General features: G+C 40.2%; 1 protein-coding gene and 2 long non-coding RNA genes across 3 annotated transcripts in view; 2 read left to right on the top strand and 1 right to left on the bottom strand.

Moving 5' to 3' along the window:
* ZNF521 (zinc finger protein 521) overlaps positions 1 to 19,304 on the top strand; it is a 229,360-nt gene that overhangs the window by 89,781 nt on the left and 120,275 nt on the right. The window contains exon 6 of the mRNA XM_085049847.1: positions 1,954 to 5,306. Within this exon, the coding sequence (XP_084905973.1) occupies positions 1,954 to 5,306 (3,353 nt within the window). The remainder of the gene's footprint in view (positions 1 to 1,953; positions 5,307 to 19,304) is intronic.
* On the top strand, positions 5,313 to 11,640 carry LOC146441920 (uncharacterized). The gene is made up of 2 exons (XR_014850077.1): positions 5,313 to 9,744; positions 10,650 to 11,640. It is a non-coding gene; the product is annotated as an uncharacterized LOC146441920 (long non-coding RNA).
* Positions 14,165 to 15,233, bottom strand: LOC146441919 (uncharacterized). The gene is made up of 2 exons (XR_014850076.1): positions 15,167 to 15,233; positions 14,165 to 14,604 (listed from the first exon to the last, which is right to left on the bottom strand). It is a non-coding gene; the product is annotated as an uncharacterized LOC146441919 (long non-coding RNA).

Below are 19,304 nucleotides of genomic sequence, written 5' to 3'. Positions count from 1 at the left end.
TTTATTTAGTGTGTATGACAATAAGGAACTTTGCACATTGGGAAGCATTTTAGCAGATGACAGTACTTTTACTGGAAGGGAGGATTTTTATGTTTCAATTGCTTTGAAAAACAAACAGCACTGTTTTCAGTTCAAAAATATGGCACTCAGGCCAGGCTTTGATTTTGTTATTTAAATATATACCATTAGTGCAGATTTGTATATAGGTAATTACAGATGTATATCATGTGTGTGTGTGTGTGCGCAAAAGGTATGTTTAATTTGTGAAACCCTCCTCTCCAAGACGTAAACAAGAAGACAAAAACCCATGCAGTTTCCAACTTATCCTGAAAAGCATTGTGTCAATGGGCAGGCATCCAGCAATGGTGTTTGGTTGTTTTCTCAGAGTTAGATGGTTGCCATCTGGCATTGATAGTGAGATGGCGTTGTCATCAGTTTCTAGATGCAGGAAAGGAATGAATCCTCATCTGTTTCCTGTGGATAAGCAAGAGGTTGATAATCTAGTAAAATCTCTTTACCTTAAAGTAATCAGGCTTGGAATTTGTTTATATAATATAGGCAAGTTCTAACTTATGTGTTGTTGTAGTAAATTTCTTGAGAGAAGGCTGAAGATGTTAAGAAACTTACTGCTTTGCAAGAATACCTTAAGAACCATATTTTTCAAGGGGTTTGTCCTATCTTTTTCTGTAGTGTTTCTGTAGTCAGTTTTACTTCTAAAAGGAAAAAACCTCAAGCATCGCCCCTGGAAAAAAATAGAAGAATTATTTGATGTAGAGTGATCTTTCAAACATTCTTTTAATATTTTAAAGAAGTTTTAGGTTAAGTATAATAATTGCAGCATAGTAGTCTACGTTTAAAACAGAAGGTTCAAAAACTGTACAGGACATCTCTTGAAAAAAATATTTACAACTTTCCCTGTTTAGAGATGAGGTAATACCATGGATAACTAGTCCGTTTATTATCTGGCCAGTATTTCTGTTTTGTCTTTTCCTTGTAACTCATAAATCTTTCAGCTTTTACCATAAATGTTTATCATTTTTCCTGTTTCCAGTTTTTCACAAGTTGCTTTGTCTGTGATCACCTCACAGTACAGGTTCTGCTGTACTGAGGAAGTTCAGCTGGCTGAGGCCTTTGCAAAAAGGAAGAAATGGTGGGCAACCTCTTGAACTTAAAAAAAAAAAATGCTGTTCATGGCTGACCCTTATGACATTTTCTCATTTTCCTTGATCCTGGCTGTTGGTTTGTTAGTTTGTTTTGAACATTTAATGATCCAGCTGCCAGCTTTCAGTAACTGAATTGTATCATTATTGGAGAAATCTGGTTGCATTTTATTAGAGAAAACATCTCTGTTTTTATTGTTGTCCTGTTCCTCCCCTGTAATTTTTCCTATTATTGTTTAGAATAACACCCAAGTCACTCTCAGAAATAGCCTTTAAAAGATTTCTGTGTTCAGAATCAACTTCAAGGGAAAAAAAATCACAAACCTGTGGCAAATCAGGGGGAATCTTTTCATTAAATATTAGGCAGGTGGGTTGACTGTATTAATTTTAAAGGATTTCTGTAATATTTTCTCCTTTCCTTTGACTCTTCAGATGCTCACATAATATGCAAATAGTTTTACAATGGATACAAAAGAAACATTAAATATATTAAAATCTGCATTTTAATAAAGTTGTCAATGCATAATACATATCCCGCAACTGAGAAAGAATGATAAAAAAGCAATAAAAAGTTAATATAGGCACGGAACTATTTAATAACTTTTAATGTTTTGCAGTATGATAAAAATAAATGTGGTCTTGAAACTGTTGGATATCAGTGTAAGAAATATCCTAGTCTGACTTCAATGGTTTAGCTATTTAGGAGTATAAGTCCTGTGTTATTCATATGCATTTTCTCTCTCCTTTCAACTGTTGGGATTAAGCTTGTGGGCATGTTTCTTTCTCATTTCAGACGGAGTGGATGTTGAGGATGACCCCTCTTGCTCATGGCCAGCATCATCACCTTCTAGCAAGGACCAGACTTCCCCGAGCCATGGAGAAGGCTGTGATTTTGGAGAAGAGGAGGGAGGCCCAGGGTTGCCCTATCCATGCCAGTTCTGTGACAAATCGTTCAGCCGCCTCAGCTACTTAAAGCACCACGAGCAAAGTCACAGTGACAAGCTCCCTTTCAAATGCACGTATTGCAGCCGTCTCTTCAAACACAAACGGAGCAGGGACCGCCACATAAAGCTTCATACAGGAGACAAGAAGTATCACTGCAGTGAGTGTGATGCAGCGTTCTCAAGGAGTGATCATCTTAAAATTCACTTAAAGACTCATACGTCCAACAAGCCATATAAGTGTGCCATTTGTAGACGTGGGTTCCTGTCATCTAGTTCACTGCATGGACACATGCAGGTCCACGAGAGGAACAAAGATGGCTCCCAGTCCGCTTCCCGGATGGAGGACTGGAAAATGAAAGACACTCAGAAATGCAGTCAGTGCGAAGAAGGCTTTGATTTTCCTGAAGATCTTCAGAAGCACATTGCAGAATGTCACCCTGAGTGTTCCCCTAATGAAGACAGATCTGCTCTTCAGTGTGTTTACTGTCATGAACTCTTTGTAGAGGAAACGTCCCTAGTAAATCACATGGAGCAGGTTCATAATGGTGAGAAGAAGAATTCATGCAGCATTTGCTCTGAGAACTTTCATACTGTGGAGGAGCTGTACAGCCACATGGACAGTCACCAGCAGCCAGAGTCGTGCAACCACAGCAACAGCCCATCTTTGGTAACTGTGGGGTACACCTCTGTCTCTAGCACTACTCCAGATTCGAATCTCTCGGTGGATAGCTCAACAATGGTGGAAACAGCTCCTCCTATACCAAAAGGTCGTGGAAGGAAGCGGGCAGCTCAGCAAGTGCCAGATATCACTGGTCCTTCAAGTAAACAGGCAAAAGTTACTTATAGCTGCATTTATTGCAACAAGCAGTTGTTTTCCAGCCTTGCAGTGTTGCAGATACACCTGAAAACTATGCATTTAGATAAACCCGAACAAGCCCATATCTGTCAGTATTGTTTGGAGGTATTGCCATCTCTCTACAATCTGAACGAACATCTTAAGCAAGTCCATGAAGCTCCAGACCCAGCACTGATTGTTTCTACCATGCCTGCCATGGTGTACCAGTGCAACTTCTGCTCTGAAGTGTTCAATGACCTCAACACCCTTCAGGAGCACATCCGATGTTCTCATGGATTTGCCAACCCTGCTGCTAAGGACAGTAATGCATTCTTTTGTCCCCATTGCTACATGGGATTTCTTACAGATTCTTCTCTGGAAGAGCATATTAGACAAGTTCATTGTGATCTTAGCAGTTCTCGTTTTGGTTCTCCTGTGCTCGGAACCCCAAAAGATCCAGTGGTGGAAGTGTATTCTTGTTCTTACTGTACCAATTCTCCGATATTTAATAGTGTTCTTAAACTGAACAAGCATATCAAGGAGAACCATAAGAACATTCCTTTGGCGCTGAATTACATCCACAATGGGAAAAAGTCCAGAGCCATGAGTCCGTTATCTCCTGTAACCATTGAGCAGACCTCTTTAAAGATGATGCAGGCAGTTGGAGGTGCTCCTCCTCGTCCTGCTGGGGAATATATTTGTAATCAGTGTGGTGCTAAGTATACTTCCTTGGATGGTTTTCAGACTCATTTGAAAACACATCTTGACACTGTCCTGCCAAAACTGACCTGCCCTCAGTGCAACAAGGAATTTCCAAACCAGGAGTCACTGCTGAAGCATGTTACCATTCACTTCATGATCACCTCAACCTACTACATCTGTGAAAGCTGTGACAAGCAGTTCACTTCTGTGGATGACTTGCAGAAACACCTACTGGACATGCATACATTCGTGTTCTTCCGCTGCACCTTGTGCCAAGAGGTTTTTGACTCCAAAGTCTCCATTCAGCTGCATTTGGCTGTGAAGCACAGCAATGAGAAGAAGGTATACAGATGTACATCTTGCAACTGGGATTTCCGCAATGAGACTGACCTGCAGCTTCATGTGAAACACAACCACCTGGAGAACCAAGGCAAAGTACACAAGTGCATCTTCTGTGGTGAGTCCTTTGGTACGGAGGTGGAGCTGCAGTGTCACATCACTACACACAGCAAGAAGTACAACTGCAAGTTCTGCAGCAAAGCTTTCCATGCTATCATCTTGCTGGAAAAGCACTTGAGGGAAAAACATTGTGTTTTTGAAACAAAAACTCCAAACTGTGGAACGAATGGGGCATCTGAGCAAGTTCAGAAAGAGGAAGTGGAGCTCCAGACCTTGTTGACAAATAGCCAGGAGTCCCATAACAGCCATGATGGCAGTGAAGAAGATGTGGACACATCTGAGCCTATGTATGGCTGTGACATTTGCGGAGCAGCCTACACCATGGAGACTCTCTTGCAAAATCACCAGCTGCGAGACCACAACATTCGTCCTGGAGAAAGTGCCATAGTGAAGAAAAAGGCTGAACTCATTAAAGGGAATTACAAGTGTAATGTGTGTTCTCGAACATTCTTCTCTGAAAATGGGCTTCGAGAGCACATGCAGACACACTTGGGACCAGTGAAACACTACATGTGCCCCATCTGTGGCGAGCGGTTTCCATCTCTTCTGACTCTTACTGAACATAAGGTCACACATAGTAAGAGCCTGGACACTGGAAACTGCAGGATTTGCAAGATGCCCCTCCAGAGTGAGGAGGAATTTTTAGAGCATTGCCAAATGCACCCTGACCTGAGGAACTCCTTGACAGGGTTCCGATGTGTGGTGTGCATGCAGACGGTGACCTCCACGCTGGAACTGAAAATCCATGGCACGTTCCATATGCAGAAAACTGGAAATGGTTCTGCTGTGCAGTCCACAGGACGCGCACAGCATCTCCAGAAACTGTACAAGTGTGCGTCTTGCCTGAAGGAGTTCCGTTCGAAACAGGATTTAGTGAAACTTGACATCAATGGTCTGCCATATGGTCTGTGTGCTAGCTGTGTTAATCTCAGTAAAAGTGGTAGTCCAAGTATCAACATCCCTTCAAGCAGTAACAGACAAGGCATGGGCCAAAATGAGAACTTGAGTTCCATTGAGAACAAAAGCAAGGCAGGGGGACTGAAGACTCGATGTTCTAGTTGCAATGTAAAGTTTGAATCAGAAACTGAACTCCAAAACCATATTCAGTCAATCCACAGAGAGCTTGTTCCAGACAGCAACAGTACACAGCTGAAAACACCACAAGTATCTCCAATGCCTAGAATCAGCCCCTCCCAAACTGAAGAGGTAACCCTTTTTTCTTTGCTCTTGACACCTTCCATCCTTTTGGAAAAAATGCCCCTTTTTTCAAGCTGTCTTATCACTTGCCATGAAATGCTTAGGCTGATCCATGTTACATTTCCATACACAGCCATTAGCTGGTAATTACTTTCTTCTTGATACGCCTTACATCTTGGATTGAAATTTGCAGAATAGGACTAATTCCAGTCTCCCTAGGATATTGTCTTCTGTATCACTGAGGAGACCTATCTTCATGCCAGCACAACTGAGATCTGGAATCTTATCCTAGCTCCCATATGCATTGGAATCCCCAGCTAGGAGTTGTGCTTACGGCAGAGAGCATTAATGACGGAGAAGTAGACACAGTGAGCCAAAATGCTGGCATAAGGGGTTGATTTTTTAAAAAAATATTTGTGAGCAACAAATTGAGGGGGTTTTTGTTAATTGTGTTGTAGACTTTCATTTTCCCGTCTTATAGCATATTTTGATTAACTAGAAGTGCAATGCTAGCCTAAGGTAAATTGGGAAATCAGTCCTTTTGGATGCAATTTCTTGTTGTTTTTCTTTCCATTCCTGATGAAGAACATTTTGATGTCACCGAAACCCGTAGTGCCTGATGATTGAAAGTCCGTAATGCAGCATAACTTTTAAATATCAAATTCTTGAAAAATGTCATCAGCTTCCTCAGTCACCAGTAACCAAGTAATGACACATGTATGTGGAGAGGTAGGGGGGTCATGTACTGAGGGAAGGGAGTCTGTTTTATCTTCAGAAATGTTATCATTAGAATGACTTAGAGGTAATATTTTAGGCATGGTATCTTGCATAATGACCCTTTACAATTCAGGAAGCCTAAAAACACAGGACAAACAAATTTTAAGAAATAATAGCTTTTGTTTCAAGAAAGCTCTTAGCCTACGATACAAACGTGGTCCAACCCATTGCTGTGAATGTGTATGGGTACCCTGTGGCTAGGGAGCTGCTGTTCTTCCATCACCTTCCTCACTCCCTGTTTGTGAGCCCATCTTGTTGGGAAAGATATCTCTCAGCATGTCATATAACAGTGTTGTGCAAATTGGAGGGCAAGAGGCAGGATACATAAGGATAGGTGGACCAAGAGGGTAAGTATTTTCAGAGCTTCTGGGAACATAGCTGAAGATAGGCTGGGAGAAGGCCACTGAGGTAGCACAGAGCCTGGAGTGCCACGGACAGAAAATTGGAGCTGAAAGGTCAGGATGAAGTACCAGGTAGGATGCACCTGCCAGGAAAAGGTCCTCTGCTTTCATAACTTCTTCATCTCCAGTTTGCACACTGGGTGGTGGTAGGGGACACCTGAGGAATGTGGTGTGGAATTTATGGAAGGCTGTTACACTGAGAACCTGAGGTCCAAGGAAAACCTTCTTTTTAAAGAAGGGAGGAGTGGCTCTGACTAGCTGTGTTTCAGGCCAGTGATGATCCCACTGAGTCTGAACCACAGGATTACCAGCTGCATGTTTTGATAGGTTCAGAGTCATCCTGGTTTCTGTTTCTGTCATCTTGCACTGAGTGACTACATGAAATCCCTCTTCCCAGTCATGTTGGAAGCGAATTCCTGCTGCCTCAACCACAATCAGAATCATGTGTTAAGTCAGTTACCATGCTAAGATGTTACCAACTTGTCTTTCTCTTGCTTGTAAACTAGACAAAAAGAGATTTGGGAATCCTTTGTGGTGATGTAAGATCAGTTACTGTCAGTGTCATTAGTGAATCTTCCTGTACTTGGATTGGGTATAATCAGAGTTCTTAGTTATACTTCTAATTTGCATCACCTTCCTCTTCTTAATCCTTTTGATTTTTATCTAAAAGTGTATTTAGGATGAAAAAGCTTTTTAAACTACAGATTTGTGAATGGCATTTGCCTCCTTCAAATCACCATTTGCCTCCCACCCCCATTCTGAGCATGTAAACTGTATTTTCAGTATCTATGGTTCTGGTGTCCACATAGTAATGTAGACTTTCAGATTCTTTTCTCATGGGAAGACAAAGCTATCAAATTCCTGATAGAGCATTAGTAGTTCTGGAAACCATAAATGCATGTTTGTAAAATCCTGAAAGATAATTTATTTTTCTAGCAGATATTACTGGTTTCAAATTGAAGTGATGCAAGCATTGTAGCAATGAGAATCAAATTGAAAGTGGTAATGTGCATATTTTTAAAACTATAGATTGGATGTACAGACTGAGGGAAATGAAAACATAAGCAGTTAACACAAACAAATTGGATTTCTAAAATTTGTTATTAGTCATGAGCTTTGATACTCCACTGGAAGGATGTTTCTTGAGCTGAATGGGATGTTGAAGACATCTTCAGCTTGAAGTAGCTGTTGAAGTTACTTAAACATGCAATTTTGGGGAAATTTTCAACAAAAAATATTAACAATACTAAGGAGCAAAAGTTTCATTTGCATTCTTGAGAATCACATGGTTTGAGATTTCAACCTATATATAAAGAACATTTCATTCCTAAGGCAAGAACAATAGATATCTTACATATACAAGACAAATTGTCAGACCATCAATAGTGCTGAATACCCTTTTCTACCCAATAATAGATTACAATGATAAGAATATTTGAAAATACCTTTTTAGGATAAAAGATAACACCGAAAATGTCACTTGTAGTTTCTTTGCCGAGTATTCTCATGGTTGAGCTAGAAAACTTCCCTTTCTAGTCTGTACTCAGTAATGTGATAGGGTGCAATTACCATGGTATAATGTCATCAGCTGAGCTGTCACCTGCTGAGCTCACCCCACTTGCTGAGTGAAAGATGTTGACCTGAATCATTTCTGCTGAAAGTTACCTTCTTGTTGGGATGTGAAATGATGAGCAGTGCTCATCATCGGTTACAACAACTCAAGGATCAGGTCAGAACACATTAAGCATATTACACTGCTGAATCAAGTACCCCTAAGCTATCACACAGGCTTAAACAGGCAGCTTGTGGATGGCTAGCTTTTGAAAGAACTCTAAAATTTGTAAAATTTGTAAAAATCTGCAAGTTAATTTTTGGGCCTTAATAATGTGCTGAATTCAGCTGGTTGTAGATTTCTTGTAAAGATCTTGAATCACACTGCAAGCACACTTTTAGGCTAGGGTGATAACCTTAGTGATAGTTACTGTCTAAAAGCAGAGAATAAGGTCCAGTATGCTGATGTGTTCAGAACTAGACCTTTTTCTGTCACTCACTCGCTTTGCTGACTTGGCCAAATCTGCTTGAACATCTCTGCTTCATTTTCCTTATTCAGAACGTAAGATAGATATTTCTTGAAAAGTGTGTTGCCATGCTTACTTCCAATATATTTTTTTGTAAAACACTTGGAAGATGAAAAACTGTTCAAGAAAAAGTAGGTGGCCTTGACTATCTTGTTCCCCCTTAGTACGCTGTCATGCACCTAATGAGAGAACTCTTGACTCAGCAGAAAGCATGCCCTCGCTTCTTAAACTTCAGGACTTCTGTACTTGCAGAATCACACCAACATAACTGTACGATAAGTTATATTGTTCATGTCTTAGCTGGCAGGGGAGGAGGGAAAGGACTCCAGTTTACACCAACAGTATAATGGTAAAAGCTGAATTCTGCTAGTGTATCCACACGTGCAACTGTGCTCAGTTTGGGGTCCTGTTGGTAACTTTCAGAGTAGAAGCATAATTGCTTCTGTATCACTTTGTTTATGAATGTGAAGCTCATGTGAATAGTGTATTACCTGTGGCAATGCAGACAGTCTTTCATTAATAATACAAGAATGCTCTGGGTTTTCTGATCCTGAGGAGAGAAGGAGCAGTGTAAGTACACGGCCAAATTATTTCAGGAGCAAAGATGCTTATTTAGGTGTGGCAAAAGACTTGCAGAAACTCACTGTAGCAGAGAGTATCAGAAGTGCTGGACAAAGGAGAGAGCTAGCAACTGTCACACCAGCTGGAGAGCAGAATAAGTGAATCTGGGGCTGCTTTTCTGTCCCGTTGTGGTTGTGTAGAGCTGTATGCCAGGATGGGCGTGTCACAGCAGGGGACACTGGGCACATCACAGCACTGTTCTGGAAGGAGCCATGAAAGTGCAGGCTGACAATGAGCTTCCTGAGATGGGGGTCACAAAATTCAGATGCTGTGGAGAGCTGTTGGCTCCTTGAAATTCAACTTCTACGACCTCAAATGAATCCAGAAATGGTATCACCCTGGGAGAAAGAATGGAGTTCAGGTAGGTGCACTCTTTTATCATTACATTTTTTTCTCTTTATTTATTCATGGGCCCTGAATCTACCTTTATTCTCTTACTATTCTTCCCCCTACTTCTCAAAACACTGCCAGACCCACAAAGACAGAAAACAGGAGCTGCCTTTTGAAGTAGCTGGTTTATTTCAACAGCATGCACTGGCAGTCAGAGGTGGAAAGAAGAGAGAAAAGACTGTAAGCAACCCAGAAATGTTCCCAGATGCATGCTTTTGGCAGGGCAAGCAATAGCATTTTAGCAATATAAATCACAGTGCTTTTAACTGAAAAAAATGCACTGAAATCAATACTCATGCATTTAATTGAAATACATAAAGAAATTAAAATAATCCTCCTCATCAGCAATCCAAGCTGATCGTTCTGACTACAGGATTTTTATGAATAAGCACATAAACTTGTAATGTAAACATAAGTAGTGCCTTGGGTTTCCTGTCAGTGAATCCAGGCCCAGAACAAGTGATTTTCATGCCGTATTTTCGATCCAGGGACAGAAAAAGGTAAAGAAGGTTTGTTGCTGGCACAAAGATTTGGCTTTGAAATAGTTTGTGGAACTAATCTGTGACAAACATATTTTCTGCTTCTGAATTTTCAAAATGAGCTCACTAAAAATACCATTTTTGTTTTCTGGCATAATTTTAACATTGTTTTCAGGAAAGTATTATTTAAAGTGTGACTATATATATCTTAGGAAGGGCTAGCTTGGGGTTTTTTTGCCACAGTAGGCCACCTCCAGTTTGCACTATGCTTTGATTTCTGGTAGTGTCACTACCATGAAGTGGCTGACAAGATCCAGCTTAAGCATTTCTCTTTGTCTTAACACATTTGGTAGTGAGCTGTCAGAGTCCTCTTTGAATTTTACAGGGATAGTATGACTCTTATCCTGTTGCTGTAAATCCTACCAAAGTTAAGCTTCAAACTTCGCACCTCACACACACCATGAGTTCAGTCTGTGAAAGGAAGGCCATATGTTGGCTGGGAGCTGCTGAACAGAAGCAAGGGGGATAATTGTAGTGAGTTTTCTTAGTTTCCTGTCCACTGGTCATTAAAATCTAATGCTGTTTGTCTGTCTTGTTATTTGTCAGAGGCTTCAGATGGGGAGTTTGGAGAGGCATCTTCTTCACACCTGTGGAAAACTTTGCATGAGAGGATGAAAGGATAACATGTTCTCCAAATTTTGAAGAGCTCCAAATCAAGATTTCCATAAAATGAATGGTGGGGTGGAATGCCTGCTGGAAGAAAGTCAGAAGAACTGGAGAGGGACACAGGAATGTGGATAAAAGTCCTTAAGCGTCTCTAGAGAGGGCACATGTAGATTCAGCAAAGCTTTATGAGACAAAATACCCATGAGATGTATACTCCTATGGCTCAGCTGTGCAGTCCCCTATATCCTCATGGGCTTTTCACTGTACTTGTACTGCTGGCCAACTGGCTGGTGTACTATGCCACAATTTCTGCATAGCCCCAGAGGAAAATCACAGTAGTGATGAGTGTTTGTATTCTAACCTTGGAACTGGGTAGAAACAAGAAGAAATTCCACACAATTTTCTAGCCTGATCATCTTTAGGAACAAAACACGGAAAATCATGGCATACCTCTATTTGTCTATAGGTTTGCATACCTCTAGAGGATTCTCTTACTTCCCCCTCTTATTTATTGGACTACTTGTGGCCAATTTCAAGAAAAACTTCGTAGATTAACAGTAATCTCAAAACCTATGAAGTTTTTAAAATGTTTGGAAAGAGAGATGACCCAGGAGGTGATATAATCCAAATACGAAAGAGACATTTAAGAGATCCAAACCATGGAAATGGCTGTAGCTGAAATTTATAGCTGTTTCTTATGTGGAAGTCAAGCAAACACAAGAAATGAAGCTCTAAGAAGAAACTGTGACCTGTTCTTTGTGATACTCCCAGGTCAGCTTCTTAAGTGACTGTACATGAAAACTGTTCTTCACCACTACTCAATAAAGTTCTTATATACAATGTGTGTACTACTTGGTCTCATAGAACAAACATAACACCAAAATTTGTTACTCTGTCATGAGGGAAATAAAATAAATTAATTTAAAATGGGTATGTAGCCCCAGGACTGCTTGTTTCATGAAGTTGTACAAAACGAACATAAACAAACCACCTGATGTGTAGTATCTTGTTAAAGGATACTTTTCTTTGACCTGCAATAACTCTGTGATAGCAGTTAGTTGATCTTATGCCTGGTGATTCAAAACTGTGAGGTACCTTTTTCTCCCGCCATAGCCATCTTTCATTTATACTACTTCCTGCATTGTATTACAAATTATTGTATAAAATATGACCTGTGCTATTTTATACAGCTTATTTTGCTGCGTATGACAGCAGAGATGTGTCTCCTGCTAACATCCAGCCTCACCATGTGACATTTTAGAACCAGAAGCAGAGGGCACAAATGGACACACAGGAGGTTCCCTCTGAACATCAGGAAACACTGTGAGGGCCACTGAGCCCTGGCATAGGTTACCCAGAGAGGTTGTGTATCCTTTGAGATACTCACAAGTCATCTGGACGTGGTCTGGCTCTAGGTGGCCCTTCTTGAACAGGGGGACTGGACCAGAGGGTCCCCAGAGATCACCCATTTTGCTCTTTAGTGGTTTCTGTCTTTCTTTGGGCCCATCTACCAGGTGTATGTTGATGTTACCCTGTTCTTGTTTGGCGGCTAAACATTTGCTGCTGGTATATGGCTCCAAAAGTCAGAGAATAAAAGCTGAGCACCTCAGTACAGTCCTACCAATAATAATGTGCACTTCTAGGAATCATTTTTCATGCCTGTGAAATGCCTTTGAAGACTGTCTTAGAAATGCAGCCACTTAGAAATGTGGCCCTTTTAAAGTTGCTTGCTGCTTGTGTACTCAAAAACAAGATGGGAAGTAGGAGAGAAGGGAGCTATTTATGCCCTTTGATCATATGTCCACAGTTTTGGTGTCCTGTGTTGGGATACATTTCCTCTGTTTTTTGCTTATTATTCAGATATTGCACAGCATTCTGTCTAAAAAGATACACCTAATGGCTTTTTGTATCTGGAAGGCCACCTCTTCCTCTCTATATTTTCAAATAGGAAACAGGGTGGTTCACCAACAAAGAATGATCTGAGACTCCAAGCTTCCAGATTTCCTTCTGTGTTTGTTTTACCACTGCTACAACAGCCCCCTCATTTTCTGCTCTAATGGCTGGAATAGGTTTAGGGCCAGCTAGGAACATAACTGACTGCCCACAAATCCTTGCAACCATCACTGACAGTGGCCAGCTTGTAACTGATCCTTCTCTGCTGCTTGGTGCTTCTCTCATGGGCCTAGGCAGGGAATGTTTGCATCACCTGGTGATTTTCCCAAACTATCCGTCTTAACCATAGTTCCTCATTTCTCTTATGTTCCCTGCTTCACAGCTGGTAGTTTGTACGATGGTGGTTGAGTGGTCGAAGTCCTTCAAACCTAGAAGTATGGCATTCTGCTTCTGAAACAAATTCTGCAATTTTTTTTTTTTTTTTTCAGATAGGGAATGGTAGACTGAAGCCCCATATAAAAAGACAGTAACTTAATACAGGATGTACCTAAGAGGAACTGCTGGTATTTTAAGAATTAATGTGAAAGTAAAAGATTATGAAATAGGACAGAGGCAATTCTGGGAATTTCCTTTAATTCCCTTAGAGAAGAACAAGTTAAAAAAAAACAGACACAAATCATTGTGGGTAGTGTTGAAGAGTGGCTCAGCAGAGTGCTTGTTTTGCTGGTACACCACTTCCTTGGGCAGCTGCACTGCCCCAGCAGAGGTTTTTCAACTGGGCACACAGTCAAGCGTCATTGCAGTGTCAGCAGCTGTGTGCCAGCTCAGATGCTACCAGTATATTTGTTAACATTCATGTGGCCTCAGTGTATCCATACAGGGTAGTACTAAAATCACAGCAATATTATTATAGGACTCTGTTCACACCATATTTTGTAGTGCCTTTGTAAAACCCCAGTCTTGCCAATGTTACTGTGTGAAGCCTTCATTTGTGAAGTCCCATTGACTTCCCCAAGTGCAGAGTTAATTGCATGAGAAGGATCTAAGGGGTTTACTCCTTCTCCTGATACTTCAATGAAAATTAATTTCTTATATATTATGTATGAGTAATATATTTCTGTTTGTACATTAATATTAATGTTGCATATTTTTGAGCGCAATTTCTATTCTGTAGGATTAAATTATCTTGGTAAGTAATAGTGCAGAATTCAGTTTGAGTTGAAAGTGGACAATTAAGGGCAGGGGGAGGGTCCTGAGTCACACTTTGGAAAGTGAAATTAATCAGCATTAATTCTACACGGAGTGGGAGAAAAGCAGCTGTAGTGTCTAAGTTACCAAAAAAAAAAAAAAGGTATATAAAAAGCTCCTGATTTTGCCTTTCTGTTAAAATCCAGAGAGCTTTTACAAAATCTGTGATGGAGAAAAGAGACAAGAGTATTCTCTTGTGCGTACTTGCAAACTATTAATTTTATTGGGCTACATCTGTTGCTGATTGTTGGTGAAGAAAGTAGTGGCTTTACTGAATGACAGTCTGTCTCAGTATGCCTTTTTTAAAACAAAGCAAAAAAAAAAAAACCCAAAAAATAACTTTAGAAAGGAAAAAATATCAGCTTACTCAGAATATCAGCTTTTTGAGTCTCAGACCTGCCAAGTCAAGCTCTAGTGCCTGGGCTTTGATGCCACATCATCTGCAGAGTTATCAGTGTGGTGTTGGTCGTAGTTCCTCCTTAATGTCTGTAGCCACACAGCAGCTCTGACACAGATGCTGAGTGTTGGGATGCCTCTGGGTGGGTTAACAGCTCTAGGGCTACAGAGGGTCTCAGGCTGGCTGTTGGCTTTGGTTTTTAAGTGCAATGTAAGGAGACAGAAAGGGGTGGGGATGCTGACAGAAAGTTCAGTTACTGACACAGTCAGCCCCAAATTCCTGAGCACTGCTCAGCACATACACGTGCACTGCTCAGAGACTCAGCCTCACCCAGGATCAGGCCCTCGGACAGAAACACTGAAAGACAGAAAGAAGCATATTTGCATTTTAGATCCCCAGTTAAATTCACAGTACATTAAGCTGTTTGTGTTCATAAACTATGTAAGCCTGATATGAAGTAATTGAGACAGAGAAAATAAATACACAGCCGCATGCTGCCAGGTTTTAGAGTTACTTTTCTTGCAGGTGTCTCACTTCAGTACTGAGTTTGAAAGACCTAGAGAGACTTAAAGGATTAGACATCTCAAAGGGAAGAGGTGCAGTTTTTAAATGTGGCAAGATATGTTTTTTCCTGTGTCGGAATGTGAGACATTGCAAGCTAATGCACTTCATCAGCGAGGGGAAGGAAAGGTTTGTAACTAGGAGACATTGAAGACAGACATGACTGAATGCAGAATCCAGAATAAAGGTGAAAGACAGAACAGCAGACCATGAATTCAAGCAGAATAGAGAAGGAAGGACTACTAACATGAACATTTGTATTTCTTACTCAATATATTTTGTGTATGAATGCAATTAGTAACCATAATGAAAGAAATGAGAAAAAATAATGTTTTCCTCAATTTTTCATTTTGCTTACCTTATGGGATTGATTGCATTCTTTCTCTAGGTATGTACACACAGACCCTGTTACTCATAAGAACCTGCTAAACAAAAACAGAACAGAAAAATCCTCATAAAATCTCTGTGAACATGTTCTTAAAAGTAATCAGGAAATACTAATTAGAGGGTGTTGTATGAACAATTACAGGAGTTAGCAATTAGCCAATTAAAAAAAAAAAAACAAGATGACAGTGCCCCATAAGCAAGATAAATAAATAACTATGCCATGAAAATGGCTAACATATGCTTAATTTTTTAAGAGCTTAAGGTTGACAAAATAAGCATCCAGGAAGATAGAAAAGAAATCCTCAATTAAGGCACTGTCAAAATTAATCTGAACTCTGATGAAAAATGACTAAATGGACAAGGCTAGGACCGTGGTTGCTCTTGTGTCTCATGCAGGGCCAAGCACAGTGCTAATGCTTAATAAGATAATGAGGTAAAAAATTAGCTGGTAGCATTAGAAGTTAGCCCTGGCAAATTGCTGTAGTTAGGGTGCAAGTTTTAAATGTTTTACCTTGGTTTTTTTCATATGGTTTGTTGCATGCTGTTTACTTTCTCTTGTCTGGTTACTGTTCTGTTGGCTCAAAAGGTTGAATTAACTCCACCCTGGATTTATGTGAGGGAAACTTAGTGAATGACTGATATGGGAGAAGGGAGTTAAAGGATGTGAGAGGTGTGGCATCACTGTTTTTTGGCAACAGCAGGTTGTCTCAGCTGTGTCATTGATCCATACACTCAGTCTGTGCTAAAACTGAGGGGGAAAAGCCTTGAAAGTCCCTTTCAATAGTGTGACAAGGGCAAATAATGTAATTAGGTGTAAACAGGAGGTTATTGGTAGGGTAGCAGGTACACATCAAAACCATTTTTGGTAGAGCATCGAAAAGAAGTGTGAAAGGAGTGTAGAACAAACTAGGGATGCCTGCGAGCCTGAGACTGTAGATGCCATGCATTAGAAGGTATAAATGATACTTTGGTTATTTCATATAGGGAATAAGTATTCAGTTAAAAGAGGCATGGGTACAGGAGATCTAGAAATGGTATGTGTAATCAAGGAAACCTTGATTTTAACAGTACTGCTAAACAAATTCTTTGTTTTAAAGCTAGTGGCATATCCCTCCCAAGGAGAAGAATGAAGTACAGATTAGAGGTAATATAATGGAATATAACATATAATAAATTACTTACAAAAATATCCATTCCAAAATTCTCAGGGAAAGGAGCCAAAGATAAAAGGAAATGTTAAGCAGATAAATTTGCAGTCTTCAAGAAAAAGCATCAACAGCTTGGGAAAAGGCCACTAAACAAACTTGTAATAGGGAATGTAAGGATTCTGCATGAAGTTACTGGTTTGTGAGCTTGATTTAAACAGTGAGGAACATCAGAGGAAGGCTAATCAGAGATGCGATAGAAGAAAGTTTGAATTTAATGAAGGATAGAGGGCAAAGATTCACAGAGGGAGGATCATGCTTAAAATTTTCAATAAAGAGTATTTTGAGAGAGTAGCCACAAGTGCTGACAGAGAAGCCTATAAACATGATTTACCAGGATTTTAGCAAAGCTTTTGAAACGGTATAGCACAAAAGACTAATCTGTTGGGTGAATAAGTACAGCATAGGGAGAGATACTTTCTTTGACTAAAAAAGAAAAGAAACAGGATCTTTGGTATGGAAAGCATAGGAGTCTTGTGAATTGAAGCAGGTTGGTTTGGAAGGGTGTAAATAATGGAAGGCCTTAAGAATCATTATTTGCACCAATTTTGTTGAACTTACGCAGCATATCAGTAGTCTGGAATAAAGAATAAGTATTAAGGTGATGAAATTCCCTGATAGTACAAAACTGGGGAAATGTCAGAACAAAATAGGCAGGTTATAAAATACTGAATGGTTTTGACAAGAAGGTGGAGCATGAGCTGAATAGTAGCATATGCAGTTCATTTTCAAGTCATATAATGAGGCTAGGGAATAGGAAAAAAAAGAGTGTATTGGTACCTCAGACAGTCACAGGGCACAGAAGTCTACGCAGAAGTATCTTCTGTGTACTTTTGAAGCACTTCTGAATAGAACTGTAAATCCTCTAGTAGAGTGGTTATTAGTTGTTTTGCTTTATTTATAAAAGCAAAGCAAATAATATTCTGTGCACAGAATTTGAAGTACTGGTTGAAATCTCATACTCCTGGACTGTTTATAAAAGCAGCAAAGTCTCATTTCACATCACATGGATGCTCTGGGCACCTTTATAGAAAAGAAATTCAGAAAACTGCAAAGTGATAAGTGAGTATTGAGACAATAATTAAATGTCTAGGTGATATTAATTATTCAAAAGGTTAGAGAGACACATGCATATGCCCAATCCAAAGCTCTTTAAATGAAGTCACAGAGAAGCTTTGAATGCTGGAAGGCTTTAAATTGGTTATGAAAACAGGAGTGCAACAGGCACCCAATGCTCTTGTGAGACATTCGTCCAAGCAGTTACTCTTCTACAATGATTTTGAATGGCCCCAGGAATGACTTGAGCCTCAGATTTACACTCAGCATGTAGGAGACAAATTGGCACTTAGGTTCTTGACAGGAGGGGGTTCAGTGAAGGATTATGGGCTTGATTATTGGAGAGTTTTTACTAAAAGATGAGGTAATGATGATGATGATGATGATGATACTACTACTAATAATAATAATTAAAAGGAAAAAGTTAAACTATGTGCCTTCTTAATCCCATGTGCCTTTCTTCTTTTGGAGTTTTTGCAAAATGGCAGAGTTTAGAACATACTGCATCTTCTCCAGTTACTAAACTGGTCCTGTCTGAGTCCATATGGAAATACATTGGTTAGAGTCTTCTGTGGCCCACCCTTGCTGATATGAAATTACTCTGTTATAGGAAATATGTGACAGCTTCTTTCTGTGTTTGTACGGAAGAATGGCAATATTGCCATCCTTCTGTCTCCCAGGAGATTCACAGGTGTCCCTTGGGAAAAGCAGGTTAGGGTGTAAGTGGCCTCAGCTGTCCAACTTGCATTGTTGTGTGGGGCTGACTTGCTCAGGGCTGTGAGCTGGAGCAGGGGGTGCCTGCCCTGTCCTGCTGAGTCCTCCACAGGCTGGTGGCTTGGGCAGGAGGACAAGGGAGCTCAGCAAGAGTTCTCTGCTGCAAACAGCTGCAGCAAGACAAGACAAGGATGGCTGTCACAGACCTGAGTTTCTTTCTCTGTAGAGCTATCTTGCATTGCAGAAGGCTGGACACACTTGAGAAATTCAAATGCCTCAATTCACAATTCAGTTTTTCTTCTGTGGTGTGTTACACAAGTGCTGCAAGGCTTCTTTCCTTCATATCCAGACAAGGGGCATGGAGCTGCAATACCTCAGGGTTCATTTGTCTTGTTGCCACAAGTTTCCCCTTTCTGGAAACACAGTGCAAGGAGGGGCTGGGTCTCCCAGCAGATCTCACCCTAGTAGGGAATTGGGACCAGCCATGAAGCATATCAGGACCCAGGAGCTCCTGTGAGCAGTTCCCATGGTTCTGACAAAGCTTGTGAGACTCATATGTAACGTACAGTGAAAAACGACTTCTTTAGAATGTGAAACATATGGAAATAAGTAGGTGGGTTTTGTTCAACATGGTGTGAAAATGACTGGGTTTGATCACTTTGAAAATCTAGGAGTAAATGGAATTTACTGAGTATGCTTTTAAAATAAAAACTTAACTGTGCACAAGTTTAGACACTTTGAGATGAGTGTGTGTTGATCTAATAAAAGTTGATGTCAACATTTTAGAATATGTTTGGAAACAAAAAAGAACTAGTGCTTGATCAAGCAGCAGTCACAAAAACTATCTTCCCTTCATGATAAAAAGAAAAACTCTGTGTGTGATTCTGCAAATATGTCAGATCATTTTGAACAGGCTAGTAAGTGCTAGTAAATTATTATTTTTTGTTGTTGTCAAATCACTTTATTTTTTAGCATTTGACTTCAAAAAAACCCCAACCTTTGGATGTGTTGTCTTTATGTACATCAGTCATAATTTTGCCGACAATTCTTGACATGCACTCTGCGTTGCTCTGCTAACAAGAGAAAAGACCAGCCATTACATTTATGTTTCTTTGTTTTTCAACGAAGTCACAT

This window comes from Lichenostomus cassidix, chromosome 2 (genome assembly GCF_008360975.1).
Source record: "Lichenostomus cassidix isolate B80296 chromosome 2, HeHo_3.0, whole genome shotgun sequence".
NCBI lineage: Eukaryota > Metazoa > Chordata > Aves > Passeriformes > Meliphagidae > Lichenostomus > Lichenostomus cassidix.
Note: the sequence above shows the minus strand (reverse complement) of the source record. Positions and strands in the feature narration are given on the sequence as shown.